Source organism: Gossypium hirsutum, chromosome A05, assembly GCF_007990345.1.
Source record: "Gossypium hirsutum isolate 1008001.06 chromosome A05, Gossypium_hirsutum_v2.1, whole genome shotgun sequence".
NCBI lineage: Eukaryota > Viridiplantae > Streptophyta > Magnoliopsida > Malvales > Malvaceae > Gossypium > Gossypium hirsutum.
The window spans coordinates 18,130,617-18,158,462 of NC_053428.1; the positions used below are offsets into that span (position 1 = coordinate 18,130,617).

General features: G+C 34.0%; 5 protein-coding genes across 9 annotated transcripts; 2 read left to right on the top strand and 3 right to left on the bottom strand.

The window, feature by feature from the left end:
• Positions 1-3,335: 3,335 nt before the first annotated feature.
• LOC107958208 (protein FREE1) lies at positions 3,336-8,201 on the bottom strand. The gene is made up of 10 exons (XM_016893895.2): positions 7,011-8,201; positions 6,627-6,713; positions 6,363-6,494; positions 5,093-5,224; positions 4,926-4,991; positions 4,728-4,838; positions 4,124-4,216; positions 3,980-4,013; positions 3,679-3,749; positions 3,336-3,588 (listed from the first exon to the last, which is right to left on the bottom strand). The coding sequence occupies exons 1-10, from the start codon at positions 8,010-8,012 to the stop codon at positions 3,511-3,513; spliced, it is 1,806 nt and encodes a 601-aa protein (XP_016749384.1). The 5' UTR covers positions 8,013-8,201; the 3' UTR covers positions 3,336-3,510.
• A 2,362-nt stretch (positions 8,202-10,563) lies between these two features.
• On the bottom strand, positions 10,564-14,034 carry LOC107958209 (prostaglandin E synthase 2). 2 transcript variants are annotated; one of them, XM_016893896.2, is made up of 6 exons: positions 13,558-14,034; positions 12,546-12,680; positions 12,364-12,439; positions 12,037-12,131; positions 11,170-11,337; positions 10,564-11,063 (listed from the first exon to the last, which is right to left on the bottom strand). In XM_016893896.2, the coding sequence occupies exons 1-6, from the start codon at positions 13,886-13,888 to the stop codon at positions 10,903-10,905; spliced, it is 966 nt and encodes a 321-aa protein (XP_016749385.1). In that variant the 5' UTR covers positions 13,889-14,034; the 3' UTR covers positions 10,564-10,902. The 2 variants fall into 2 exon arrangements, with proteins under 2 accessions (XP_016749385.1, XP_040969691.1); XM_041113757.1 differs by having other exon boundaries at positions 10,564-11,066; positions 13,558-14,021.
• A 211-nt stretch (positions 14,035-14,245) lies between these two features.
• Positions 14,246-16,022, top strand: LOC107958210 (uncharacterized). Its single transcript, XM_041113759.1, has 3 exons — positions 14,246-14,528; positions 14,946-15,225; positions 15,337-16,022. The coding sequence occupies exons 1-3, from the start codon at positions 14,463-14,465 to the stop codon at positions 15,810-15,812; spliced, it is 822 nt and encodes a 273-aa protein (XP_040969693.1). The 5' UTR covers positions 14,246-14,462; the 3' UTR covers positions 15,813-16,022.
• A 1,415-nt stretch (positions 16,023-17,437) lies between these two features.
• LOC107958211 (vacuolar protein sorting-associated protein 35B) lies at positions 17,438-24,508 on the top strand. 4 transcript variants are annotated; one of them, XM_016893899.2, is made up of 22 exons: positions 17,442-17,713; positions 17,810-17,906; positions 18,012-18,135; positions 18,390-18,575; positions 18,992-19,079; positions 19,268-19,324; positions 19,429-19,518; positions 19,614-19,736; positions 20,094-20,168; positions 20,240-20,299; positions 20,566-20,682; positions 20,821-21,060; positions 21,139-21,201; positions 21,682-21,771; positions 22,041-22,130; positions 22,468-22,557; positions 22,692-22,760; positions 23,326-23,406; positions 23,504-23,611; positions 23,694-23,797; positions 23,948-24,061; positions 24,157-24,508. In XM_016893899.2, the coding sequence occupies exons 1-22, from the start codon at positions 17,621-17,623 to the stop codon at positions 24,353-24,355; spliced, it is 2,358 nt and encodes a 785-aa protein (XP_016749388.1). In that variant the 5' UTR covers positions 17,442-17,620; the 3' UTR covers positions 24,356-24,508. The 4 variants fall into 4 exon arrangements, with proteins under 4 accessions (XP_016749389.1, XP_016749388.1, XP_040969694.1 ...); XM_016893900.2 differs by lacking the exon at positions 24,157-24,508 and having other exon boundaries at positions 17,438-17,713; positions 23,694-23,870; positions 23,948-24,066; XM_041113760.1 differs by lacking the exons at positions 17,442-17,713; positions 17,810-17,906; positions 18,012-18,135 and having other exon boundaries at positions 18,440-18,575; positions 18,969-19,079.
• Positions 24,509-25,071: 563 nt separating this feature from the next.
• LOC107958212 (rac-like GTP-binding protein RAC1) lies at positions 25,072-27,319 on the bottom strand. The gene is made up of 7 exons (XM_016893901.2): positions 26,805-27,319; positions 26,335-26,422; positions 26,122-26,231; positions 25,980-26,043; positions 25,742-25,806; positions 25,569-25,634; positions 25,072-25,485 (listed from the first exon to the last, which is right to left on the bottom strand). The coding sequence occupies exons 1-7, from the start codon at positions 26,901-26,903 to the stop codon at positions 25,390-25,392; spliced, it is 588 nt and encodes a 195-aa protein (XP_016749390.2). The 5' UTR covers positions 26,904-27,319; the 3' UTR covers positions 25,072-25,389.
• Between the last annotated feature and the right edge of the window lie 527 nt (positions 27,320-27,846).

Consider the following 27,846-nt stretch of genomic DNA (forward strand, 5'->3'; position numbering starts at 1 on the left):
AAATTTAATTAAAAAGATTAATTGACAAATTAACAGAAAAATGTAAAAGTTTATGCCAAAAAATATTTATTGAAATAAAATAAAGAAAAACTTGTAATGTAATTTATATTCATATTTCTACCTTCCTATAAACCATTAAAACAAAAAGGTAGAGATGGTGTTAGAAGGTGAATAAACATTTATTACAAATTAGATAATGCTTTTCTTTTTGGAAGAAGATAATGCTTGGTATCACGTAAATAAAATTTGTGTAACCTACCCAAGCTACACGTTCCAGTTCTACGTTCAATTTCCCAGCTTTCTCTTTATTTTGGTCATGGATCTACTGCCATCTTTCACCCTCTTTTTCTTTCATGAATCTTTTTTCTTTTTCTAAAGTGAAAGAATATTGTAGAACACGCATATATATATATATATATATGCATTGCAAACATGAACGACATTTGGACCTTGTCCATGGTTCCTCACATTTTTTAACTCTTTTCTCATCTAATTTATTATGTATAATTTAAGGTTTATTTATTTTGTGTTCATTAAAGAAAAAAATTATCTAACTTTAAATACAATACTCTAAACCCTAAACTCTAACCTTAAATACTAAACCTTAAATTCTTAAAAAAAAAACAACAACAACATAATTCCCCCAAACATATCATATATATATTTTTAATATTTTATTTATTTATTATATAATACTTAGAATTACTAATAACCCTCTCTCAAGTCTCAATCTCTAAATAGGAGTACAAACACATTTCAAAACAATTAAATTCACGTCTTTCTACACCGATAACAATGTCAATACCAACCGAACTAAAACTCCATATTTTTACTACACTTCCCTACTTTAAAATTTTGAAAAGTTTAAACAAGTCAACTATTCTGAAATAAATTTCATTGATCATATATACCCAAAATGGTAGTGAATGAAAATGATGAGACGTGCGTAATGCATTTTTCTTTGTTAAAATTTGACAGATAATTTTATTTATTATCCAAGTTAAGACAGATGTACAAAAAAAATTGCAAATTAAAGGATTCCTAATAAGGCAAAGAAAAGTCGCAATCACAACCTCCAACTGCCACAATTAGTTTGTAAATTGCCCAACCCCGCTGGCAATTATGATCCTAATCCTACATATAAACCACAAATATCTCTTAAATTTTCAACTAAATCTAGTTTTGGATTGATTTTAAGTTGTAAACTTTGAAACCAAAAGTCAATTAAAATTTGAATTATTTTAAAGCTCAACACCACACCTGGGAATGAAGTTGGTTGGAATTGTTTACAAGTCTTTGAAATATTTTTTATTTCTTGAAATTATTAGATGAATAAATAAAACTTGGATAGAATTAGAGTTAAAAAGCTATTGTTGCATACTCACTGCCAGTTTGATTTACACTAATTATACGTTAAATCTTATAGCTTAGATATGCAGGAAATGTTTTGGGTTTCTTATTAGTTACGGATTAATCTTTCCATCTTAAGTGCAATGCATTATTGTGGTGATTACATCACATTTTGTATTAAACAATAATATTTTTGATTGATTATTAAACTATATAATTTCTATTTGATGGGCGTTTAAGAGAACCAGAGCCACGAAAGGAACTCTGCCAACAGATTCGTGACAGGTGGAGAGAATGGTAGGAAGCAATTGTACAAGTTGAGGAAAGAGCTAAGCTTTGATGAAGAAGAGGTCACATGGATAGGTGAAAAAAGCATGAAAGACAAGCCACAGTTATCTTCTTTAAGACGACAGTATCTCTTGCTTGGGAGCTTAGGTGACTGATTTGCCACAATTGCCAATTTTATTTGATTAACTCGTCTCTCCCTTATTTCATTCACATTACGCCAAATGCGTATTACTCCACTAGTAGCAGAAATTCCACCCTGCATCATTAGCCAAGACACGTTGACTCATTATCGCATAGATTATGAAAGTTTGGTTAGTTCACACGTGGTTTAAGAGAACAATTTTATCACATAAGATCACATAACTCAAGGTACTTTTACATTTGTCTAGATATATATATGCTTTCACTTACCATATCATCTCAGTTTTCAAATTCCTTAAGTCATTGTGTTAATCTTGTAGTTTCCTCAAATTTCTTCCTTTTCCTTGGTTCATTTACCCACTCTATCAGCCAATATCAACAACTAAGAATTTATATTTAATACTAATAGTCAGATAATAATATATTACAAATATTTTAAAAAATAAATATATTTCATTTCATTTTAATGATGAGTTAATATACAATATCAATGTATCAAATATAAAATCTTAATTAATTGGATAATATTCATTGATCCCTAAAACATTACATGTACGTTACATTAGAGTTTAGTGTTTAATCTTTAATTCCTTTCGATTCCTATACATCTTCTTTAATTTGATTTATGATAATAGACCTAAGAGGCTAGAAATAGAATGATTCTCCGAATTTAAACCATTTAATTTTAGAGTTGGGAACTTTAACTTAAACATAATCTCTCTAACTAAACCATGAGTATCGTCATTAACCTAGCGTTTGTTAAATGCAAGTAATGCCATTAAAAGTTATGGCTGCCTTTTTGGAAGAAGGAACGGAATCTTGCAAATGTTTATAAAATTGAAGAGAATTAATTATAGAGCATTCAGTTGTTACCAACCAAACCAAGCAGTTGTTGAGATCTCTCATCTGCTCCTTTCTATCATATTGGTCAACAAAAAATTTGAAGGAACACCATCTTTAATGTTGATTTTTGACAATAATGTCAATGTATAATACACACATTTATGGCCAAATCTTTGAATTATCTACAGATGCGGAATTGTGGCTTAAAGGCAGTGAAATTTTAGAGGATGCTGCAGTCCACAACTACAAGCAATATACAAGTATTTTGCAACAATGCCAATTAACTGGTATCAATTTTCTAAAGTGGCAAAAATTGAATTTCTTTTGGAACTACAGCGGAATTACCGTGTCAACTTCTCAATTCTCACGTAGCATGATAAAAATACTAGACTTAGCAGCTGTGCAGTTGGATATAGAAGGCCGGTGCTTCTTACAATGTTGAATATCAGTAATGATGAATAATGAAAATAGTATGAGCCCTAGCCTTAAAGTGATTCCTACGTCCGGAACTATTTTTCAATGGCTTTGTTCAAGGTTTCAAGCACCAGTCGTGGGCTATTGTTGGGGTAGAATAATCATTATCAGTATTCAATGTTAAGTGTGTATATATATTCTTCCGCTTGCACCCAACAATTGCAGAAACATAAAGCAAGCGCAACCGTGGCGCTGGGAAACACTCATTGCAATCACTATAGATAAAAACGGTCCGTAAATTTTACACAAAAGACTTGATTAAAGATCAAGAGATAAGTTCCATATTCACAATAACTTGAAGAGATGACAAAAGAGATAATAGAGAGCTCATCCGTATTAGTTTATTATAAACACGACCTCAACAAGAAATTAATAGAGAAAAAGAGCAATTCACTGGTGACAAAAGCGCATTGATCAATGGGCACTAACGAGAAAAGGATGCTGGCACACCCCACATTCAATGGTCTCAGAACCTGAGCTTGGAACTTGAACCTGCAAAATAATCTCGAATTCAGCCAATTTATAATAACACTTAACGGTAAGCTTGCAATCACGAAATGGTGCTCTGCATGGATTACAGACCTGCAAATGAACTGTGCATGTAGGACAGGCAACTTCCTTCATCCGCCTACCAGAGCCATCAGACATGGAGCCTATCAAAATGAAACCGTTTAAGAAAGTTCAACATAACTTTAGATGTCCCCATTTATTAAATGTGAAAAACAACTGATCCAGCCCCGTCTTCTCACATTATTCAAGCAAAACCCTGAGCTCAATACATTTATGCGCTCTTCCATTTTATGTTACTAATACGATAATATACATGCTCTGCAAGTAACTCATTTCACAGTATCATACAACACTCTAAGGTACAAGTAGTTACCTGATGATGCTCTGCGACTTCTCCCCATCTCTTCCTGTCATAAGAGATCACAATTGGACAATTCAAATAAGTAATTTAGTCAGATTGACACAAATTAATTTATGATCAACATTAAAAATCATATAGTTCCAAAACGATGTATACCTGAAGCTTCCTAGCAAGATCCTCGTGGCTCTGCAATACAGTAGGTTTACTTGCTATTTCCTTAGCATTATTCAGCCTCTGAGTCACTTCAGCCTACAGCAGGAGGACAAGTACTAAGACTGATAGGAATATTACATATGACAATTCCTTTCCCAAGAAAACTAAAAAGAAAGTCATTCTTTCATAATTCAGCAAACAACTATGAAAAATACGTTCATGCTTTCCAGGTATTCAACCTTCCCTTGAACAGCCTAATCAAGTTCAGTTGCCTCAACCACTTACCAGATGCCTCTAAAGACTTCAAATAAAAGCTATAAAGGGGAAGAGAATAATAGTTCAAGGTTAAACCACAGGACAACAGATATCCTTAATGACTCTTCCATTTGGTCAGAGGCTTTAAGTAAAGGACACACTAGAAATACAAGGACTCTACATGTTCAACCAAGACAGTGTACGATCTGTATAATAGGTCCTTGTCATCCTGGACTCTTACCACAAACCAATGCCTAACACTCGTATGCTAAGTTCTGAAAACTATAAACATGAGAAATAAAAACAGAAACTATTTTGTTAGGAAAGGTGAGAAACAGATTGATAAGCATACCATGCATCGGTCACAAACCCTAACTTGTGGAGCACTCTCATCAGCAGTTAGAGCAATTCTACCATGGGTACATTTGTCACAGAAAATATCCCCGCAGTTCCTGCAGTGGTGCTGAAAAGAAAAAGGACAGAACGCATTAAACTTAAATGTCAAATAAGGCAAGCTGAAAATCTTTTCCAAACATGGGGACTGACGTACCTTCCGCACAAAAGCCCCAAAATCTGTTGCACAAGCAGTGCATTTTGAAACAGCTTCATCAGGCACCTAACCAGAAAAAGGATATAAAATAAGCATATTATGAACTTTTCAGATGTGATTTTTGTTACTTGACATGCAATATACGTCTGTGGAACTCTAATCTTTACCCAGTGATCTTTCTCCTCAGCACCAGGTTTTATAATGTTCATCCAATCAACAAATCCTCTCTTCTTTTCTGCAGGTTGTTCAGCAGCCTTGGCAGATTCAGGAGGCCGACTTTTCCAACCCATCTCCTTGATCTGCAATCAAAATGTAGGAGAGTAAAGTCATCTAAACACATGCAAAAGTGCATGCATGTCTGATGTGCCGATCAGAGGACAAAAAAAAAAAAAGAATCAAGTTATACATGCATGAGGATCAAGATAGTAAAGAAGAAAACATTTTGAGCATGCATACAGCCTACAGGCACCACAGCAGAATAACAATCTTCCATATCTTTAACAAGACTGAAAGGCTCATTATTTAAGAATTTTTTAGTGATGCAAATGAATCACATATCTTAACATTGCACTCTCTTCTGATAGGCACTTCAAAATCCTAATGGTAGTATCAAAAGAAACATAATTATTCTAGCAGATTATATTTTCTTAAGCTATAACAAACACTGCACAACTGTACTTCACTTTGTTCCTAATGATTACTGAACACAAATTAGCTAATTTTCTGCACCCATGTGTACATGTATTTCTGCAAATAAATGAATTAATAACCAAGTCTGCATTCAGTCTTTTGAGTAGGTTTTCATCCATTTGCAACAATGCTGAATCCGTCAGAATATGCTTACTGCCAATAAGCACCACAGCAGAATGACAATCTTCCATATCTTTAACATGACTTAAAGGCTCATTATTTAAAAATTTTGAGTGATACAAATGAATTACATATCTTGCCATTGCACTCTCTTCCGATGGGCACTTCAAATTCCTAATGGCAGTATCAAGAAATACAAATTTACTCTAGCAGGTTATATTTTCTTAAGCTACAACAAACAATACACAATTGTATTTCAATTTGTTCCTCCTGATTCCTGAACACAAATTAGCTGGTTTTGCGCATGTATGTGTACGTGTATTTCTGCAAATAAATGAAGTCCGCATTCAGGCTTTAGTCCATGTGCAACAATGCTGAATCCGTCAGAATACAACTCTATATGACAATGCTGAATAGTGCTAAGAATCATAAAAACAACTCCATGATATAAAGCAACGACTACTTCTAACTGAAAAGTTGAAATACCTTGGATAAGGATCAAGAATATACCAAGTACTTGCTAAAACAGGAAAAAAAAAGTAGACAAAGATGATAGCATTAAGTCATTCAAATTAAACAGTTAATTCTCACAAGAAAATAAGAAAATTATAACTCTCTGAGACCCACCTGTACAGTTGCAGCTGTTACAATATCCAGAAGGGTATTGGTAGTGTAACTGTTTGACTGCAACCTGATCCGTCTTGGTTCAATGTCAACAGAGCTTTTGGACCAGAATGCAAAGGTGGATGAGTCCAACACCTAGGTTACAAGAAAAAATACTTTTTATTACAATGACCACGTCATTAAAAGAAAGAAAACCAAAGAGAAAAACACCGGGATGAGAGGAGTAGGGAGGGAGGAGAAAGAAAATAAAAATACTAGGCAACTCACTTCACATCTTGTGATGTTCTCAAGAGGATATATTCTCAATATTCGACTGCTGCTAGGCTCAAGCATACGAATACCATCTAAACCAATCTGTCACCAAATAAAATAAACTATATCACGAGTTCGAAGTACTGGATAAACAAATAAGGGGCTAGCAGACACAATTATCCATCAATGATAGAAAGATGAACTATAATGATGATAAATCATACAGCACTGAAGGACTTATCAGACAAAATTTGAAGAACCTTCAAAGCATTTTAACCATCCAGTTTACGTTTACACATAATTCAACAATACAACCAATATTGTTTAAATCAAATAGAAGAAACTTCATCTCTCCAGCCAAATGTGAATCAAGTCCGACGACGTTTAACTAAAAGTTACCTGGCAAAGTACGTCCATGGGCCCGTGTGCTCCACTTTCAGACAACAACTTAACACGAAATTTCTGGACACCGCTCTTTACATCTTGCTGGGTGTCATCCTTCGGCACCGCCCTCAAAATCTTACCAGCGGCTGAACCTGACCCACCAGACGAGTCCTTCCCAGAAGGGATATTAATAGATCGCCCATAATCATCGAATTGAACCCAAGTCGACGATTTTGGGGCTGTACCACGTGCCCCATAAGGCTCCGCCTTTCCTCCTTCATAAGCATAAACCCCGTCACCATACCCACCATCATCACCGTATCGTGAATAGCTATCCGATCGCTTTCCATAGAGATCGGATCCTAAATCGGATCTGTTGAGATTATATCCTCCTCCGTATTTATCGTCGAAATAACTGCCACCGCCGTGATCGAATTTCATGGAATTGTCGTAAGCGTTTTCATAAGCAGGATGGACAGCTGATACCGACGATCCAACTTGGCCGTACGGATTTGAATAGTAAGACGGATTAGGCGTGGGGTTAGGGTTGGGGTTTGGAGGAGCAGGACCGTAGCTGGAAGCCGTCTGATGCTGATCATACTGCTGGAAATAAGGAGGCTGGGAGGCCGGAGGCTGATAGGGAACATGTGAATCATATGGCGGAAAAGAAGGAGCCGCGGTCGCCGAGGGTGGCGCCATGGGTTGTTGATTGAAAGACGATTGTGGAGCTATGGCCGGAGCCGGTGGAGTGGTTGTGGCTGAGGGCGGAGGAGTATAAGCGGAAGCAGTGGGAGGGGCAGCATCAAGATTTTGGGAATACGGAGGGTAATTTGGGGGATAAACGGAGTAATCAGAGGAGGCATAACCGGAGCTAAAAGGTGGTGCAGATGCGTAAGGTGCTTGGTGAAATTCGGAGGGTACTGGATTGGGGTTGGGGTTAGGGTTAGGGTTGGGGTTGGAGTTGGGGTTTGAAAGGTAAGGATATTGATAATAGGAGCTGTAATCTCCTTGTTGCATCGTTGATCTAACCAAAATTCTTCTGTGTTTGCCGAAAGAGAATTGCTATGGCCTTAGTTCTTCGATTCCTATCTTCTATTGGTTGCAGAGTCAAAGTCGATGAGGAGTCGGGAATGGGGAAAATTATATGTGCATAAATGTATTGAGATTTGGGTATATGCTAGACGCGTGGCAAGATCTTATAGGGTTAACTCAAGCGAAATAATAGGTGGCCAGCCGTTAGATGATAATATTCGAGCCTGCTATGCCACGCCAATGCTTGATGCCGACATTGTTGGGCCGTTTGGGCTGATGAAGCTTCTAACCCTCAATAGTCACCTGGCTGCTAATTGGAGATTTGAACCTGGAGACTTAATTGGGCCACCGATTTTAATATTATTCATTTAATGAATGTGTAATTATATTTTCTTCTAAATATAAAGAATTTTAATTTCATCCTAATTATTTATGCTGATAGTAAAACATGTGATTTTATTGTTACATAATTTATATTTTTTAAAATATTAATTATTATAAAAATTATTAATATGATGAAAATAATTTTTAAATAAGTAACAAATATTAAAATCAAATCATCATATGTATTATTTAGTTTAAAAACACAGTTGATAATACGATTACTGATAAATATCATATGCAATTTTATCTAATTGTTTTAACGTATATTTGGTTGGTTATTCCATCTTTAATGTTTAACCTATGCTCTTTATCATTATTCGTTGGTTTTTGATCGAATTCTTTATCGTCTGAATTTAAATATGCATCATTAATATTATTAAAATCTCTTTATTTTATGTACTTTTCAAAATATAAATCATCTCAATTTCACCTATGATTTAAGTTGCGAAATATACTACATGCTAGTACGATCCAACCTTCTTTTTTATATATTATAATCATGGGATGTTAATATGGGAAATATTTTTTTAAAACGGTAAATGTCTTATTAATCATATTTCAAAGCATTGAATGTATCAATTTAAAGAGTCTATGAATTGTCTATTGTTCTTTTATTTGGAAACATTCTCTCAAATGGTATCATATTCTACAATATGGTGCTAGAAAACCTATTGTATTTAGGTTCACAGATCAAATAATTTATAACTTTAATTATAAAAAATTATTTTGAATAAAGACTTATGTTATATCTCTCATTGCGGTACGTAAATTAAGTAAAAATAAATAAATTTTATAATATATAACTTTTATAAATAAACTTTTATAAATTGTCCAATAACTTTCATAACATTTCTTATAAATATTTTATAAATAATTTTAAAAAGTTATATTTTATAAATAAATTATGATAAAAAAACTATAAGACATTTTCTTATGAATAAGTATATCACTATTATAAATATAATATTGACACATAAATATACTTTTATAACATGTAAATTATTTTTTTCATTCTAAAATAATATTTTTTTTGTTATAACTTTATAAAACATACAAAATTTTTTCATAATATATTTTTAAGATTAAAATATAATTTTTTTTGTCATAATCATTTCAAACACGCATATGTGTTCATGCTTATCATTTAATTTTTATAAAATATATACAAATAATTTTTTTTTAAAATTAAATTCGAGTGTAATTACTCAAATTATGTTATAATAATAATTTTTTACAATTAGATTTTTATAAAATATATACAATTAAATTTTTTATCATCACATAGCTTTCTAAAAAATTGAAAAATATAATTAAGGTGCTCCAATTACATTCAAGTAAGTGAGATTCACAAATTACGATAACTATTCAAATATGTTATCACAATTACAAATAATTACACCCAAATTTTGTTTTCCTAACATGGTTAAATTCAATTAAAATATTTTTATTTTTTTAATTATTTGTGATGATTTTTTTTGGTTCTTGATTTATTTCATAGTAAATTTTTTTTAAAATTTTATTTTATAAAATAAGATTTGTTTTATGGGTTTTCATGTTAATTGATAATGTTTTATAGTATTAATATTTCTAAAGAAATAACGTTTCAAGTAAATAAAAAATAACCAAATAAATTTTATTTATTATTTTTTGAAAACAAATTAAATAGTAACAATATTAAAATAATATTTATTTTAACAAAAAAAGTTTTTTAAATAAAATATAGTTTAATGTCGTTCGCCATTGTAACCTGTGAACCAAATATTGTTCATATGTTACGGTTTAAACCGATTTTAGATTTTTTTTTTTAAATTTTTTTCTGGGCCTTATTATTTTATATTTTTCAAAAAAAAAATTAAACTACAATAATAACTAAATTAATATTTTTAAATTATCGAATTTTAACTTTATAAATACTTAAACTAAATCTTAAATATTGCCTATCCTTATAAATACCATGTATTGAATAATAATTGATAAGCCCCAAAATGATACGAACCTAATATCTAAATAAAACTTTTAAGGATCTCAATCTTTTAAATAGGGTACGATCCTCAATCCAGATATGAAACAAATTTAAAATTCATGATCAATATGTACCCACTTAATGGATCTACATAACACAAAAATTCCCAGTGAAAAACCAAAAAACAACTAGGGTAAAATGCTCGCATTTTATTTGATATTTCACCAGTCACCACCAAAAAGCCACATAATTACGCAAAATAGCAATCGTTCTAGGAGATGGACAAGAGGTACGAACATGAACTACAGTAGGAAATTCTGGTTTTTAGTTAGAGCTGTTTATGAGAACTGTAAAATTAACCATACAGCACCAATTTTTTAATAATATAGAAGTAATCTTAAGCCGAGTCACACTCTTGCCTATGCAATGGGAAGTTTCACTTTCTAGCATTATTATTTTCAAACACTCTACTCACAAATTTGGGTTGATTGTGCTGGGACTTCTATTCTAGCACCCAAAATTGTTCTCTTACTCCTTAATTCTAGCAGACTCTCCCACAGCATTTTCCATCCGACCATACCATTCACCGATACGTGTATGTTCCACCATATCTTTACCGGATGTTAGATATCGGATAGGCCTTAGAACACCAAAAACAGCAAGGTCGGCCAAATTGGGTTTTGAACCACCTGCTAATAGAGATTACACTGAGATGTTAATGGTTCGTGAATAAAACATTTCATATATTTTGCCAAAAACACACTAGACTGCATATCACTGTTAACTAAAACACACCAAGATAATGCCGGCCGTTCAAAGCATCCACCCACGTTTCAGCAGCTTCATACAAGGCTGCTCTCTCATCAGTAATGTTGTGCTTCTTCTTCAGTTTCTTTGAGACAAAATACATAGCTGCTGCCCCAGCATACTTCGCTACCAACCTCTCTGTGAAACTGAAATTGCCTACATTTATCAGAAAACAACATAAATTAAAGATGAATAGCAGAATACCATCCTTTCTCTCATGATTTTAAAAGTTTTTAGAGCAAGATGCACAAAAAAAATATTACGTTCCCTACAATTTAAACAAATAATAGCAGTACAAGTAATCGACTAAAGAGAACCCACTACCCAGCATGACCGACATTGACAAGAAAAAATATTTATTTAAAATAGTAGAAAACAACATGATGCTAAATGAGGTTCAAATACCAAAACCTGCAAAGCAAAGCATTGCCCATCAATCTCAACAACAACCATGAATTAACAAAGTGCTGACTTCATTCCAAGTTAATTATAAACCTAGAGTCAATAACACCAAACTGCCGATAGCTGTAAATATCCTTCCATCCATTCCACATAGTTAATCTTTATTCCCAGCAACTAAAATTTGTGCAACAACAACCATGAATTAACAAAGTGCTGACTTCATTCAAAATTAATTATAAACCTAGAGTCAATAACATCAAACTGCCGATAGCTGTAAATATCCTTCCATACATTCCACATAGTTAATCTTTATTCCCAGCAACTAAAATTTGTGAAAGATATAAAATAACACTTACAACCAAAAATGGTAGCACAAATATAAAAGTCTAATATATCTTCCATCTATATTAAATACAAATAAATCTTTGAATGTAGAGGAAAAGTTTATCTTACCATGAGTGGTGATATAATCAAATGATTCAAGTGCCTCAGAAGTACTTCGATATATATTTGGTGATAAAACATGCACCAAGTGATTATCCACCCACCTACATTACAGTATCACCATAAATTATAATGAAAGCCTGACTCCATATTGATGGTAAATCAACAATGATGAGAAAATTCTTCAAAATAGGAGTAACATGAATTTTGTCTAAAAATTTGATAGACTCTTCCTCTCACAAATAATTGGCAATCTTCACAGAAGTCCTCTGAATAAAACAGTAGCAACTTTTGTAATCTAATATGATAAACAATCAGAGATGTATGGGAACATACTCACGCCATTTCTTCTCTTCACCATCACGAATGGAGCTATCGGGGTTGATCCTATGAAAAAGCTTATCGATTATATCTGGAACACAAATAAAGAATGCTAATGTTAACTTATAAGGTGAAAATATATGTAACTATCAAAACACAGTAGACAATTGATTGAGACTCGAGAGAGAGCAAATAACCAGAAGAATCAACCATCTGTTCACCGTCAACTTTAAGTATAGGCACCTTCTTATAATCAGACCACTTTATCTCCTTTTTGCTGATGGGATTGACTTCCACAATTTTATATGGAATGCTATAATAATCCAAAAATGCTGTAATAAAGAACAATAGGTTCAATCAAATGAATTACAGAAAAAAAAATTGAAGGGAAATAAAATAACTCAAATAAATTGTGCAGAAAAAAGGAAAGGAAAGAAAGAAAAAAAGAGGGGCAGTTAATAAAATGTTGGGGATCAAATGAAAATTAAATTCACTTCACTTCATTTCAGCATGAGTTTATGGTAAACCATTACAGTGTCTGACTAATAAATAATCACGTGCAAAATGGATGGCCTGTCACTCTTTAAGATTCTGAACAAAGCAAAACACATATTCCACCGATTACAAGAAACTTAAGAAGTTCATTTATTCCTAAACAACATAACAAAATCACACGTATTGATATGCTTTAGTTCCAAGACTTCATACCAACTAAGCTATCTGATCAACACCACAATTCAGTATGTTATCACTATCTCAACTGTCTAGACCCCTTTACAATCATCAATCAAATAAAGCTTTATATATTCATCAGAAAAGAAAAGGGAAATGAAAAGAAAAACGAAGTTAAAACCCAAGTCGTCTAGCGATCCTTTTTCTCACACTCAAATTTTACAAGGCATGTTGATAAAATAAGCCTGAAACTATGAAAATGTGTCATTTTAGATATTACGGCCAATTAAACCGTCAAAATAGTTAGAAAGCTTAACAAAAGGATATGACCATAATTACACAATTTGTATAATTCAAAATAAAAAAGCTAACTTTATGTTCATGCTTATTTTAAACTGAAGTCCACCCTCCATTTTTTGAACTTATTCTTCACAAGAAACTCATTTCTATTAAGAAATCAAAGGAAAAAAAAAATCCAGGAAACGAGGATAATATCTTAATGTTGGATTCGCTCCGAGACAGAGTGATTTTATTTACCTTTAACCTTGTTACAAAAAGGGCAAGCTTCATACTGGTAGAGAACGACTTCCTTGGGAAGGAACTTTTCAGAGCGAGGCTTCTCCTTAGCAAGAGCATCTTGAGCCATAGAAGATGCTGCCACAGAAAACAACATAGTCCCCGCAACCCTGCGCACGAGGGAAGGACGCGAGAGCCCTAATCGATCAGCGAGTTTCTGCGAGAAAATATGAGAATTTGACGATGAAGAAGAGCATGTACTCATCAACGCCGCTTGAGCCAGCCGTTTCTCAACGGCGCCGCCACAGGTTAAGGCTCTGCCGACAGTAGCGAGTCCGTTGACTCTTCTCATGGTTGCAAATCTAAATTGCGATGTCGATGTATGTTCTAGTTTCCAGAACTTCTCGAATTCCCCCTGTTCTTAGTTAAACACTTAAACCACTAAGGTTTAGGGTTTAAGTTTGGTCTACGTGGCATTTGCTATGTCCACGAAACAAAACGACATCGCTTGATGATACTAAAGGCTAAAAGTCTAAAAGGAAAAGTCAATTCCAATTTGAATACGTGACTGAAATTGGATTACCAAAACGACCAAATAGACCATTAAAAATTTCAACGAAGAGGCTTGTAATGCAGGCCAAGCGGGGAGGGTATCATCGGTCGATCACTAATTTTTCACACTATATATAGCCGTCCTCTTTTCTCATGTTTTATGAGATTTCAAAAACCTCAGCCGTCAGTCAAAAAAAAAAAAAACCCTAGCCGTAGTCCTCTTGGTTTTTAGGTTTCTTTCTAGAAGGGAGAGTTCTGTAAGAGATCTATTATTTTTTAGTTCATAAGTTTTTTCGTATACTGAACAATCTTTTGTTACTGATTCATAAATTTCTCGTGGAAGTTCTTGGGATTTCGAAAAGAAAAATCCGATAATGTCTCGGTGCTTTCCTTACCCGCCCCCAGGATATTTAAGGCAGGGGTTTGCGGAATCCATTAAGGTTCGTTGAATATGATTTGGGTTTGTGGTTTTTTTTTTCAATTGGAATAAGTTAAGTTATATTAAAGGAATCGCTTGACTGACTGTTGTTACTCTGTAATTATGAATTAGAAAGATTTGTACAAATAGCACTTCCAGGTGTCTAAATAAATTTGTAGATAAGTCTGAATCCTTGGATTTGATTTTGATTTATTTATATGGATGTGATTGAAAATCTCCGTAATTTTATACTCTTTTAACTGGGACGAGAGTTTATTACTTGTGGGCCCTGTTTGTCCAGCGTGTTTGAATTCAATTTCTGATTGATCTCTGATAGAACGCTATATCAATTTAAAAATTCCCAAACTTCCAAGGTTAAAAATCATGATTCTTTGGTCATCCGTTTCATCTAAATTTCATACTGTGTTGTGCAATAAAGCTCGAGAATGAGAAGGTACCGTCCAAAACAGAACAGAAAATACACAAGAGAAGTGAGAAGAAGCAGAAAAAGAAGGAAAGAGAAAGAAAGGATAAAACGCATGGTCTCGCCAAGAAATTTAAGCATGATGATTCCCTAAATGTCTATAAATATGACCAATTGGAGAATAGTGATCTTACCGAAGAACATGGGCCACCTGTTTGCTACACATCTGATGGCAGCCAAAACAGCAACAAGAGGAAAAGGGAAACTTTATTCTCTAGTGAATGCAGGGTTAATGGTAAGTTTTTTTCATTGATTAATCAGAGAGGTTCTGCTTGCTTATTGGTTTGTTAGAGGAATATATGTACAGGTATTTGGGATTTTAATTGTTATATTTTTCAATGAACAGGTAATGCCGTAAAGATATGGTTTACCTTGAAAAAGCCTTGTCAATCTGCTGCATCTCTTAGTGAAGAAACAGTCTCTACCTCTGTGAGGTCGGATTCCACTCAAGAGCAATGTTCATCTCGGAGTATAAAAGCTAATACAGTTACTCATGTGCCTGAACAAAATCTATGGCACAATGATGAAAGGAGATCACAAATTCCCTCTTCCGAAACTTCAGTGCGTGACAGTGAGATGCAGAATGCTGCATTTCCATATGAAAGCTTGATCGAGGGTTGGATGCCACCTCTCGTTGAGCTAAGTGATGACAACGGTGATAACTGGCTTTTTAAGGTCAAGCAGCAAGGACAAACGGCCGCTAAAACATCTAAAGTTGACAGTGGTGTTACTACTTGTCGTGGTTGTGCAACTTCATGGCCAAGTGCTCAGTTTGTTTCGGAGGCTGATACTTATGCACTGCCTTATACCATTCCATTTTGATTGTTATAGCAATCTGACAACAGCACTTAGTGGAGGGGTAGTTTTTTCCTCGACCCTAATTGTTTTAATCAGTTTCATAAAGTTGTATTGAAGAGCAGAGAGCCGGGATTGGGCTACAATCCCGACCTGTGACACAATTTTGTTTGTTGGCCAAACACTAACATGTATCATTTTATAAAATTTCTAATTGGAAACAGAATTTCCACCGAAGATACTCTCTGCTTTCTTTTCTGACATTTGAATTGTATATGTTTCGTGTTTATTTTTAATAAGGTTAGTAAATCTCAATTTGATTAAAAAGTTAATAAATTTAAATTTCTGAGTTAAACTATTTGTATTTGAATGATTTGACTTGTGTTGAATTTTATAATTTGAATAATAGATTAGTATAAATATTTTTTTGGTTTTTGTTAATTTTAAAAATAAGTAAATTGGTAGTAATTTTTAAAATTTAAAATATTTATAAAAAATATTAAATTTTGAATTTTTTAAAAAATATAAAAATTCCTAAAGATTTATTTTTTAAAATTTTAAAATAATAATTTATTTAATTTTTTATCTAAAAATATTTTAAATATATATTAGTAAATTCATGTGCTCTAACATTAAAATAATTATTTTTATTTGATATGTTTAATTTTTTTTAACTTAATTCGAACAATTTTACCTGATTCGACTCAATTTTAATTCTATTTCACTTGATTTGAAAAAAATCAAATTGAATTATAATAATATAATAGGAGTCGTGAACTAGATTAATCGAAGAAAATTTTGGCATTGTTTACCTTTACATAAAGTGTTTTCCTTTTCTCTTTTCATTTTTCTAAATATAAAATGTTAATTTTAGACTATGTTAATAATTATATATCTAAAATAAATATTATAAAAAGATGGAATTTTTTCTCGAGAAGTAAATTCATTAAACAAGCTATGTATTTCTTATTGATTTCATTTTATAACTAATTTTCTGTTGCACACATAATAATAAATAATATTAAAATTTATATTGTAAAAATATAAACCTTCAGATCTTTGGGTTTCTATTCATGGATGTTAATAGAGACATTAAGGTGGGTGATTCAAAGTTTTGAGAGTAGAGGGATGAGTAATGCCAGATGCTGAAGAAGTATCATTTTTAATCCGCTACATGAGGGAAATTTAATCCGTATTTGGTTGCGTAATTCTTGAATTTAAGAATTTTCTACATGAGCGTGAGAACATTAAATCTAATGCCTCCAAAATTCAAACAAAGAAGCTTTTAAGTTTGCTAAAATGTTCTGTATTTTGATTACATTAAGATTTGAGATGTTCAACCATATTATGTTTCTTGATTAGTGATTAATAAAATATGTTGATTTTTTTAAAAGGAAATTATCAAATTGAAGTACTCATTTTTCTAATACGATCTTGAAACAGTTTACAAAATAATTGAAAATTTTAACATAGTCCCGCTAACAAAGACGTATCAATAGCCAGATGTCTTTCCGAAAAGCCCATTGTTAATGGTCTAGGGCTTAACTCAATTGGGCTCCAATCGGTTATTTCCCCCCTCAGTGCCTTGAATCTTCAACCGGTCACTCGCTTGCAGTTAGTGTAAAAACAGCGGAGATACTGTATCAATATTGTAGCTTGAAATAAAAAGTAAGCTAAACGCATTCCAAACCCACCCTTAGTCTAAAAGGAATCAACCCTTAGTCTTTTCTTCTCTTTTCCGCTCAAGTAAGAAGACCGAGCGGACGTTGGTCACGCTCGCGTTGAAGGTCTCGAGCAACTATACCGGAGGAGGAAGAGAGAGTCAGGGGGATAGAATGTTGTTAATCGGAGCAGAGGACGAAGAGAAATGGCTGGCGGAAGGGATCGCTGGTATTCAGCACAACGCTTTTTACTTGCATCGAGCTTTGGTATCTCCTAAATTTCACTGTCTCAACTTGAATTTGAGCTCATCATGATCTCCAATCCTCTTCCATTGGTACTAACTTGGATCTATCTTATTTCAGGATTCCAATAATCTTAGAGATGCTCTCAAGTACTCGGCTCAGATGTTATCAGAGCTCCGGACCTCCAAACTCTCTCCTCAAAAATATTACGAACTTTGTAATTCTACTTTTTCCTTTTTTTTTCTTTTGATTGATGCAGTTGAGTGTGTTTGAATTTTCAGTCTGTTTATGTAATTTTATGTATTTGCTATTGGGATTCCAGATATGCGAGCTTTTGATGAATTGAGGATATTGGAGATGTTCTTCAAAGATGAAAGCAAACACGGTGTCTCTGTGGTTGATCTGTATGAGCTAGTTCAACATGCTGGCAATATTTTGCCTAGATTGTAAGTGATTATTCGTATAATATATATATCATTTCCAAATTTTTGGCATTTCAAGGCATGCATTTCCATTCTTTGTAGCTACAATTTTTTCCCGTAACTGTAGTACCCTTACACTAAAATTGGACTCTAGTTCTTATATGGAAGAAACTTTGACATTCTGGTTCATATAATTAAGCTCCAAATAGTTAAATTGTCTTATGAATATGGCTATTCTCAGATGTTAGACCTCCATTGTCATTTTGGAAATCTATCAGGTATCTCCTATGCACGGTAGGATCTGTCTATATCAAATCTAAGGAGGCTCCTGCCAAGGAACTTCTTCAAGATCTTGTGGAAATGTGTCATGGAGTTCAACATCCCATACGTGGACTTTTTTTAAGGAGTTACCTTGCTCAAATCAGTCGAGACAAGTTACTAGATATTGGTTCTGATTATGAGGGGTGAGATCTCTTGATTAGCTTTTCTTTTCCTTCCTCTCGAAATGAGTTTCATTTCATAAGATGACTGATTCATTGTCTTTGTCTTTGCTGATGGGAATTGATATTTCAATGTTGTTGAACCACTTCCCAAGATATTGTGGTCCTTGTTCATTATTTTCTCCTTTCAGTATTTTGGCTGCTTTTTTACATTAGATGGCTGAAATTCATATTTCTCTATTCAAAACTTTGAAGACAATGAACTAGTTAAATGTAGCTTTTGCACTATTCCATTGTTTGAACTCTGTTAACACTTAGAAACCTGTTTTGTTTTGGCTGTCTTTTGGGCCAAGGAATATATGTTGTATCTCTATGGTAGTGCTGTATTTGCTTCAAAGACAATTAACCACTTGCCAGGACATGATTATGTCTTCCTGCAGAGATGCTGAAACTGTGATGGATGCTGTGGAATTTATACTGGAAAATTTCACTGAGATGAATAAACTTTGGGTGCGAATGCAGCTCGAGGTTTGTTGAATGTCTGTTATCAAGCTTTTTTCAAATATGCAATGCACCAAAGTAAATGCATGCCTAGAAGTGAAAATATATCATGAGAGCATAAATTTTGGCCATGCAGGTGTCATGGTGCTTGTGATTCATTCATACTCTTTGGTCATCCTGAGTTGAAGACTTCAATTCCAATTTCTGGTCTGCAGGGACCTGGTAGAGTTAGAGAGAAGCGGGAAAAAGAAAGGAGCGCACTTCAAGAACTTGTAATATCAATAATCTAAAATTTTCAATTGGCTAAACTCTGCATCAGTGTGCTTGATGCACATTCTAGGGGAATTCATGCTTCTGTATTGAACTTTCTCATTAGGTAGGAAAAAATCTCCATGTTCTCAGTCAGATAGAAGGGGTGGACCTTGAGATTTACAAAGAAACAGTTCTTCCAAGAGTCTTAGAGCAGGTAATTTTACTTCTTTTTCCTCTGTTCTTTTTCTCTCTTTAATATAAAATTGAGAGGTCCGTAGCATTAAAGGATTTTATCTGGTTATTTTGCAGGTTGTAAATTGCAAAGATGATCTTTCCCAATATTATTTGATGGATTGCATAATTCAGGTGTTCCCTGATGAGTATCACTTGCAGACTCTTGAGATGTTATTGGCAGCTTTCCCCCAGGTCCAGGTGGGTAATGGAAATGATCTTATTTTAACTTGTGCCTTGCCCTTCCCACTAGGCCACCTATCCTAACATCTCTCAACACAATTTATCTTATGTGCTGGATAACCTGATTGTTTCTATAGGAGTTCCCACTATTGTTTTTCTAACAAGACCTATGTACCTAAACTTTCCCCATGTCCTATAAAGTGAGCATTCATTGTAGAGTAGCCTGGTAGAGACTGGGTCTCTTAGTGTGTGACCTCCTCCTGTATGGGAGGACCTTGTTCATTAGAACCATTTTGGCTTTCATTTTGTTTTATAGTCTTTTTTATTATGAGGCACTAAGCTTGATGAATACATTTTTCTTCTTTTATATCACAGCCAACAGTTGACATCAAGACAGTTTTGTCTCCACTAATGGACAGACTGTCAAAGTATGCTGCTTCAAGTGCTGATGTAAGTTATCAGTATAACAACTTTTACTCTTCCTGCATTTGCAAGTTGCTGACAGACCTTTTCTACATCAGGTATTAACTGAATTTCTACAAGTTGAAGCCTTCACTAAATTGAGCAATGCAATTGAGAAGGTAAAACAACTATTATTCTCACCCTGAAGTTGCATAGTACCTTGAAACTTATTCCAATGTTATAAAGGAATGATTCTGTTAAAGAATGTAAATGCTTTGACATAATGAAGTCAGATGGTGGCCCCCTGAACTTAACTGCGGATGTTGACTCCTATCTTGCCCCTTTTTCATTTGCCTACCAGTAAACACATTCCTTTATTTTAATGCATTTAATGTGGAATAGTGAGTCATTTTCTGCTAGCTGATTGGGTATGATTCAATGGCAGGTCATAGAAATGCAGGTAGACATGCCTGCTGTTGGAGCTATAACTTTGTACGTCTCTCTTCTTACCTTTACTCTTCGTGTTCATCCTGATCGGCTTGATTATGTGGATCAAGTACTGGTATGTTTCATCTGGGGATCTGTTTAAAAATTTTCTCCTTTAGTGCTGTACTTCAGCCATGCTATTTTTCAGCATTTGGGAACAATGAACATGTCAGAGTAATATTGGTCATTGTTTATTGTCGGTCATTTGTTACAGGGAGCCTGTGTTAAGAAGCTGTCGAGCATACCAAAACTTGAAGATAGATGGGCAACAAAACAATTGGTTGCTCTTTTGAGTGCTCCATTGGAGAAATACAATGATACAGTAACAGCCTTGACACTTTCTAATTATCCACGAGTAATGGACCATCTTGATAATGGAACAAATAAAGTCATGGCAATGGTTATCATTGAAAGCATTATGAAGAATAATACATGCATATCAACTGCGGACAAGGCATGCCTCTTTATTCTTCTCTGTTTCTCTCCTTGTATCAAGTTCTTTTCTTGAAGAAAGTAACATTGCTTTTTGTAGGTTGAGGTGTTGTTTGAATTAATAAAGGGACTCATTAAGGACCTGGATGGTGCTACGGATGAGGTGCATACTGAAACTATAAATTTCCTGATATTCTATTAAGATTGAAATATTTGAATTATATAACTTCTATTACTCTGTTTCCAGATCCATATTCAATTATTTCTTTCCTCTCTTGCTTATTTTGTGTGTCATGTTTTTGAGAATGTGAATAAGTTTCTATTACTCTGTTTCCAGATCCATATTCAATTATTTCTTTCCTCTCTTGCTTATTTGTGTGTCATGTTTTTTGAGAATGTGAATAAGTTTCTATTACTCTGTTTCCAGATCCATATTCAATTATTTCTTTCCTCTCTTGCTTATTTGTGTGTCATGTTTTTTGAGAATGTGAATAAGTTTCTATTACTCTGTTTCCAGATCCATATTCAATTATTTCTTTCCTCTCTTGCTTATTTGTGTGTCATGTTTTTTGAGAGTGTGAATAAGTTATCAACTTATGGTTCTTCTTTCTTATTCTCTTCATGTGTTACGTATCTGCCATAGCTTGATGAAGAGGATTTCAAAGATGAGCAAAATTCTGTTGCTAAGCTAATTCACATGCTATATAATAATGAACCGGAGGAAATGTTGAAGGTATGCTTTTCTAATATTTCTTTTTATGCTAATTTCTGTGACATTTTTCAGAACAATATGTAAGTGGATATTCTTGAGGGATAGAAAAATGGGAACTTCACCATCTTCTTTGAGTTAGGTTTAATGCCTGTTCATTTCCCATAGAACATCACCGCTGTACCATAGTTGGGATAATGTTATGTTTAATTACAGTGTTTTCATTTACCTTGTTTATAACCAATTCAAAACCTTTATCCCCTGAATGATTATTATAATTGACTTCCTTTCAGATTATATGTATTGTTTGGAAGCATACCATGGCTGGGGGACCAAAACGCCTACCCTTTACAGTTCCTTCACTTGTTTTTTCTGCACTTCGGGTAGGTTTCTTCCTTTTCCATATTGTTATGTTCCTATGTCTCATCTTATTTCTATCTACAACGAGGAAGTATTAAATGCTTATTGATAAAATTCTAAAAGACTATACATGCAGGCAGTTGGTTTTTGGAGCATAATCATTGTATTTGTTCTTAGATCCTTCCCTCTCATTCCCCCACCCCCTTTCCACAACTAAAGATCTGGTGTGATTTATATATGTAGTAGTTCAGGTTTTATTGAAACTGAAGGCCAAAAGGGAAGGAAAAAATTATATATATATAACACTTGATAATATTGGTAGTGAACATAATTCAGACATATTGTGGTGCTTGTGTGCAGTTGGTTAGGCAAATGCAAGGTCAGGAGGGAGACATAGTGGGAGAAGAAGTGCCAGCAACACCAAAGAAAATTTTTCAGCTCTTGAGTCAGGTTTCTTTGCAGTTTAGGGATTTATCATTGTTTATGCTGTGGTCATATTCTCCCCCCCCCCCTCTCCCCCCACAAAAAAAAAAAAAAAACCTATATTATCCTGCAAAAAATCACTTTAAGAACTCTTCCTTCAGATGATTGAAGCACTTTCAGCTGTTCCATCACCTGAACTTGCTTTAAGGTTGTACCTACAATGTGCTAAGGTAATCTTCGTTCCTTTTTTTTTTATTCTTTTAATGAAGATATAATCTTGGGTCTTGATTATACAACTATAGCAAAAAAGTCATTCATTAAATAATTAATTGAATCTCAAGAATTCCTTTGTATAATAATAAATTTTGATTACATTTTAAGAGCAACAACATGCCTTTTTTTCTAATTGGTATTGGGGCAATGACACACAGAGATTTACAATGCCTGCTTGTAAGGAGTACGAAATATCTGATGTAAGCAGGTGCATACAAGAAGAATCAGCTTTACATGTGACAAGGTTTAGGGTCATGGTTGATATTTCTTGTTTTAGGGTCTTGTTTTATCGATTCCATACATTATGGATCTATATTTTCGTTTTAGATGCTAAGAGGGTGTTGTCATTTCTAATCTCCCCTCATAATGGCTTAAATTTGATGGTATTCTATCATTATGATAATGGCAATTCATGCATCATGAACAGTATTGCAGAATCTTTAGTTTTGTATGAAAACCTTAAACTTTAGTTTGAACCTTCTAACCTCTATTTTGTCCTGTCTTTTTCCTGGTGACTATCAGGCAGCTAATGGCTGTGATCTTGAGTATGTTGCTTATGAATTTTTCACTCAAGTGTTTGTATTGTACGAAGAAGAAATTGCGGTAATTTCAGTCTCATCAGCTAATGTTTCAATAAAAGAGCCATGAAATTATTCACATTCTTGTCTTCTAATTTCTGTCGAGTGTTTGTTGCTCTTAGAACTCCAAAGCCCAAGTGACTGCAATTCATCTGATAATTGGGGCTCTACAGAGGATGAATGTATTTAATGTCGAGAACCGAGATACTTTGACACACAAGACCACAGGAGTAATAATGCTTACCTCTTCTCCGATCATTGTGCTTTATTGATCTGTTTATACCAAATTTAATTATGTGCTACTTTGGTCAGTATTCAGCTCGACTATTGAAGAAGCCCGATCAGTGCAGAGCTGTTTACGCATGTTCACATCTTTTTTGGGTTGATGGTCAGGACGGCATTAGGGATGGGGAGAGGTTTGACCTGAAAACTTACCCTGATTTAGCTTGAAAACATTATTCTTTCAGCATGTCCACACTAACCCTTCAGGTTTATTTATTATCCTTTTTAATAAACAATAAATTCCTTTCAATAGTTAGAACTAAAAACTTTAAGGGAGGTTGCAGGGTCCTGCTGTGCCTAAAGCGAGCATTGAGGATCGCAAATGCTGCTCAACAGATGGCTAGTATTGCACGAGATAGCAGTGGGCCACTCACGCTCTTTGTTGAGATATTGAACAAGTCAGTGCTTAGAGCTGTACAAGATCGAACCTTTCTGATACCAAATAGCTTAATCTTTACAATATAAACATGTATTTTGGTGGAACTTGGTTCAGGTACCTCTATTACTTTGAAAAAGGAAATAAACAAATCACCGCTGCTGCGATCCAACACCTGATAGAATTAATCAATACAGAGATGCAGAGTGATTCTGCAACCTCAGATGCTTTCCTTGCCAGTACCTTGCGTTACATTCAATTCCAGAAACAAAGAGGAGGTGTAATGGGTGCCAAATTTGAATCCATTAAATTGTAAGTAAATTTTTGGGAATGTAAAGAATTATCGTTGTGAGGAGGGGCAACCATGTTGTTTAGTTTTGCTTAGTTGATGGTTGAAGTTGGAGAGTATTTTGATTTTACTATCGAACTAAACGCCTTATGAAATGGTCTTTATTCTCGAGTTCTGTTACTTGTTTCCTTCTCTAAATCTAAAAAAAGGAAGGCGTCGAGCAAGGTTTTATTTTATATTTACTATTTAAGTTTGAAAAATTTTGAAAGCAAATAGTTTTTCCCTTTCTAGAGGCTGTTTAAAGAACAATATGGTTTATTTTTCACCTTCTGGCTTTAGGGATGTTAAAATATGAATTCTCTAACAAGTTAGTTTTTGCAATTTAAAATTTTGAATTAAAAAATTAATAAAGAGTAGATGTTAGCTTAATTCCTTCCCAGCAACCAATAAATTTGATCAGACTAAGATGATCCATAATTTACAGGAAGCAAAGGATGATAGCCGTTCAAAAAAGTTATTTTTATTCTATCACATTAAATCAAATCGTTAGGGGGGTGTTTTCGTGACGGGTGGATATTAGAAGATACAAGGCTAATGGTGATAGGATTTGCTCGATTTGGTATTTGTACATATTAAAAATCACATAACACTTAAATCTATGACTGGAAGCATCAATAGAGCATATAATTAAATAAAAATGCTTTAAATTAAAAAAGGAAAAAGAAAAAGAAAAAAAGAAAGAATGCAAGAAACCAGTTATTGCTACTAGGATCTTCCTCACATCTGGTTAAAACATGAGTGAAGTTTAAACATGAAAAGCAGAAGAAGCGAGCATGTTAACAAGGAATACTTGTCATCTAAGTAAAAACACGAAACAAAATCACCTGATGCTTTCACAGAAAGTCCATAGAAAGTCAGGTTAAGACTTGATGCTAAACATGATGGCTTGCTGTTTTCCTTGAACTAGAAAAAAAATAAGAGTAAAATTGATATAGAGATACGAGCAGCGAGAAGCTGGCAGTTGGTTCCATCTTTTTCAGACTTGAAGAATCTTCATCTGATCATAATATTGAGCAACCACCTGACTTTTTCTTCTTATTTTTATTCGGAGGCTGCAGCACTACCTTAATGGCTGCATCAAACACTGCCTTCACATTCTGCACGTTGCACAAGATTCCATTAGAATTAAACATAAATTTTCAATTCAAAGATAATGAAGACGACGTAGAAAATATTGAACCTGCTGTGTTTTTGAGCTACACTCAATGTATGCAGGAGCCGCAATCTGTTTCTTTAATTCCTCTCCCTTGAGGAAAAAAATAAGTTATCCAAGACAAATACTTTTAAAAATTAAGTGGAACATGTTATTATCCTTGAAAGAAAAAAAAATTTAATGTATCTATAAATATGTACCTGAGCTGTAGAAATGGGCACTGCGTTAGGATGGTCTGTTAAGAATTGTTGATCATCTCGGAGATCTGCAGCATTAAAGAGTTGAAAACATAAGAAAAAATCATGAAATGGCAAGAATTTCAAAACCGTTAGCATAAAAAGGACACTCCTCTTCTATTTGAAAAGATTTTCGGCCACTAGTAGAATCAACCCAATAACAATTTACAAAGACAATTATCTGGGGGAGAAACAATGATACCAAGCTTAGTTCCAACAAGAACTATCGGAACACCAGGGGCATAATGCTTTAGTTCAGGAATCCACTGAAATGGGAAGCAAGAAAACACGTGATCAGCAACAAAGTTATTATCTCAAGAGACAAAATTATTCAATGGTTAAACCTTCTTGGCAACGTTTTCATAACTGGCCTTGCTGATGAGAGAAAATGCAAGAATAAACACATCAGCCCCACGATAGCTCAGTGGTCGTAGTCTATTGTAATCCTCCTGACCTGTTGCTCCAAAGGCAATTAATTTCAGACCAAAATCTAAAAATAACAAGGATTTACTAATAATATATGAAAAAGGGAATTTCAGAAGCCATTTCCAAATTACCAGCAGTGTCCCATAAACCTAAGTTGACAGTGCTGCCATCGACGACGACATTTGCACTGAAATTGTCGAAAACAGTCGGGACATAGTCCTGTTAACAAAGCAATTGTTAAAGCAAACAGTTATGAATAAGAAAATGGGTATTAAAAGATGATCTGACCCTGACATAGCGCAATCGCCCCCAACTTTGGTTTCAATTAACTATGAAAAGATCTGGTTATAGCTGATCTGTCTACAATGTACGACATTAAGCCCAATTATAGCAGCATTTATGAAAGACAACCATTTTTAATAATTCTTCTTTCATTTATGCAACAAATGAAACGTTATTTATTCAGGGGGTTTTTTTTTTTAAATCTTATTTTCTTTATCTATCTGAGAACCAAAAAGAAAAATCATAAAAAAGGAAATGCCTGATGAATCATGCGATCATTATCCATCAAAGATCCGAAAAAAAAAGGGAGAAAGCTGACCGTAGGGAAAGTGTTGCTGGTGTAGGAAATCAGCAAGCAGGTCTTTCCGACGGCTCCATCGCCGACGGTGACGCACTTTATGAATCTCGAGGCGCTCATTTTCGTCCGCCGTGAGAATTAAAGGGTAGGGAATATTGAAATCCTTCTTCAAAGGTTCTGGGCTCAGATGGGGGTTCACGCAGTGGTGGTGGTGGTGGTAGCTATGGAACGAAGAGTGAGATCTACAGGCTTCATCGCTTATGTCCACGAATCAAATCATAAGGAAAGAGATAGATTGGAAAGTTGAAGCAAGTGAATGACAGAGGAAATGGAGAAAGAAAAGGGAAAAATGGCAAAATGAGAGGAGATGGAGAAGGGGAAGCAAATGCGGTTTAAGTTTGAACTGAATGCTAAGCTGACCTCGCCACCTAAGCCTCTCATCATCTTCCACGTATTATTATCCTTTTTCCATTTTTAAAAAATACCATTTCTTTTTAACTTTTTGCAATCTGTTCTCGCCAATGATTGATAATCTCAATATAAAAATAGTAATAGGAAATGACGTAACATTAATTATATCCAAACAGTTATTAAATTTTGAATAAAGCGAAGCAAAGCCTGTTTCAATTTTTAAATTTCTGCACCCAATTTGGATCATTGTTATGGGGGGAAAATCTTTACTGCCCTACTTTTCTTTTCTTCTCTTTTCGTAGTAGCCTTTTTCTTAACTTCATCTTCAATTTTCTTAATTTTTTAAAATATTTTTCATTCAAATTTTAATTCCAGCTAGTTTGCTTTCTAGGGGTGTCAGTTTAGGGGCATTTAAGATATCATTAATGAAACAGCAGAGAATCATCACTTCAGAGTGGATGTGTTGATGGATCTGGAGGGCATATAATTTCTAAATTTTACTCAAATTTGTTTATATATTTACCTCTTTCATATTATTATTTTAAAAGATATTTCTGTTAAATTTAAAAAATATAAATAATTTACTTAAAATAAAATAAAAAGATTATAAACTTGAAACAAGCTAGATCAAGAACCTTTGGTTAGTGGCATT

Bases quoted from the DNA above. Each gene is read 5' to 3' on its own strand.
- LOC107958209 (XM_041113757.1), bottom strand. From the start codon at position 13,888: ATGAGAAGAGTCAACGGACTCGCTACTGTCGGCAGAGCCTTAACCTGT. The intron at 12,132-12,363 runs GTATGTTCCCAT...ACTGTAATGTAG, and splicing joins GAAGAGAAGAAATGGCGTGA to GTGGGTGGATAATCACTTGG. The intron at 11,067-11,169 runs GTGTGTTTTAGT...AATCTCTATTAG, and splicing joins GAACGGCCGGCATTATCTTG to CAGGTGGTTCAAAACCCAAT.
- LOC107958210 (XM_041113759.1), top strand. From the start codon at position 14,463: ATGTCTCGGTGCTTTCCTTACCCGCCCCCAGGATATTTAAGGCAGGGG. The intron at 14,529-14,945 runs GTTCGTTGAATA...TGTGCAATAAAG, and splicing joins GGTTTGCGGAATCCATTAAG to CTCGAGAATGAGAAGGTACC. The intron at 15,226-15,336 runs GTAAGTTTTTTT...TTCAATGAACAG, and splicing joins TAGTGAATGCAGGGTTAATG to GTAATGCCGTAAAGATATGG.
- LOC107958212 (XM_016893901.2), bottom strand. From the start codon at position 26,903: ATGAGCGCCTCGAGATTCATAAAGTGCGTCACCGTCGGCGATGGAGCC. The intron at 26,423-26,804 runs GTCAGCTTTCTC...CTTTGTTAACAG, and splicing joins CCAGCAACACTTTCCCTACG to GACTATGTCCCGACTGTTTT. The intron at 25,635-25,741 runs GTACATATTTAT...TTTTTCCTCAAG, and splicing joins TGCCCATTTCTACAGCTCAG to GGAGAGGAATTAAAGAAACA.
- LOC107958211 (XM_016893899.2), top strand. From the start codon at position 17,621: ATGTTGTTAATCGGAGCAGAGGACGAAGAGAAATGGCTGGCGGAAGGG. The intron at 21,772-22,040 runs GTATGCTTTTCT...ACTTCCTTTCAG, and splicing joins AACCGGAGGAAATGTTGAAG to ATTATATGTATTGTTTGGAA. The intron at 23,798-23,947 runs GTTTGACCTGAA...GGGAGGTTGCAG, and splicing joins GGCATTAGGGATGGGGAGAG to GGTCCTGCTGTGCCTAAAGC.
- LOC107958208 (XM_016893895.2), bottom strand. From the start codon at position 8,012: ATGCAACAAGGAGATTACAGCTCCTATTATCAATATCCTTACCTTTCA. The intron at 4,992-5,092 runs GTAAAGATTAGA...TTTTCTGGTTAG, and splicing joins CTGAGGAGAAAGATCACTGG to GTGCCTGATGAAGCTGTTTC. The intron at 3,589-3,678 runs GTCTGTAATCCA...ATTATTTTGCAG, and splicing joins CATGCACAGTTCATTTGCAG to GTTCAAGTTCCAAGCTCAGG.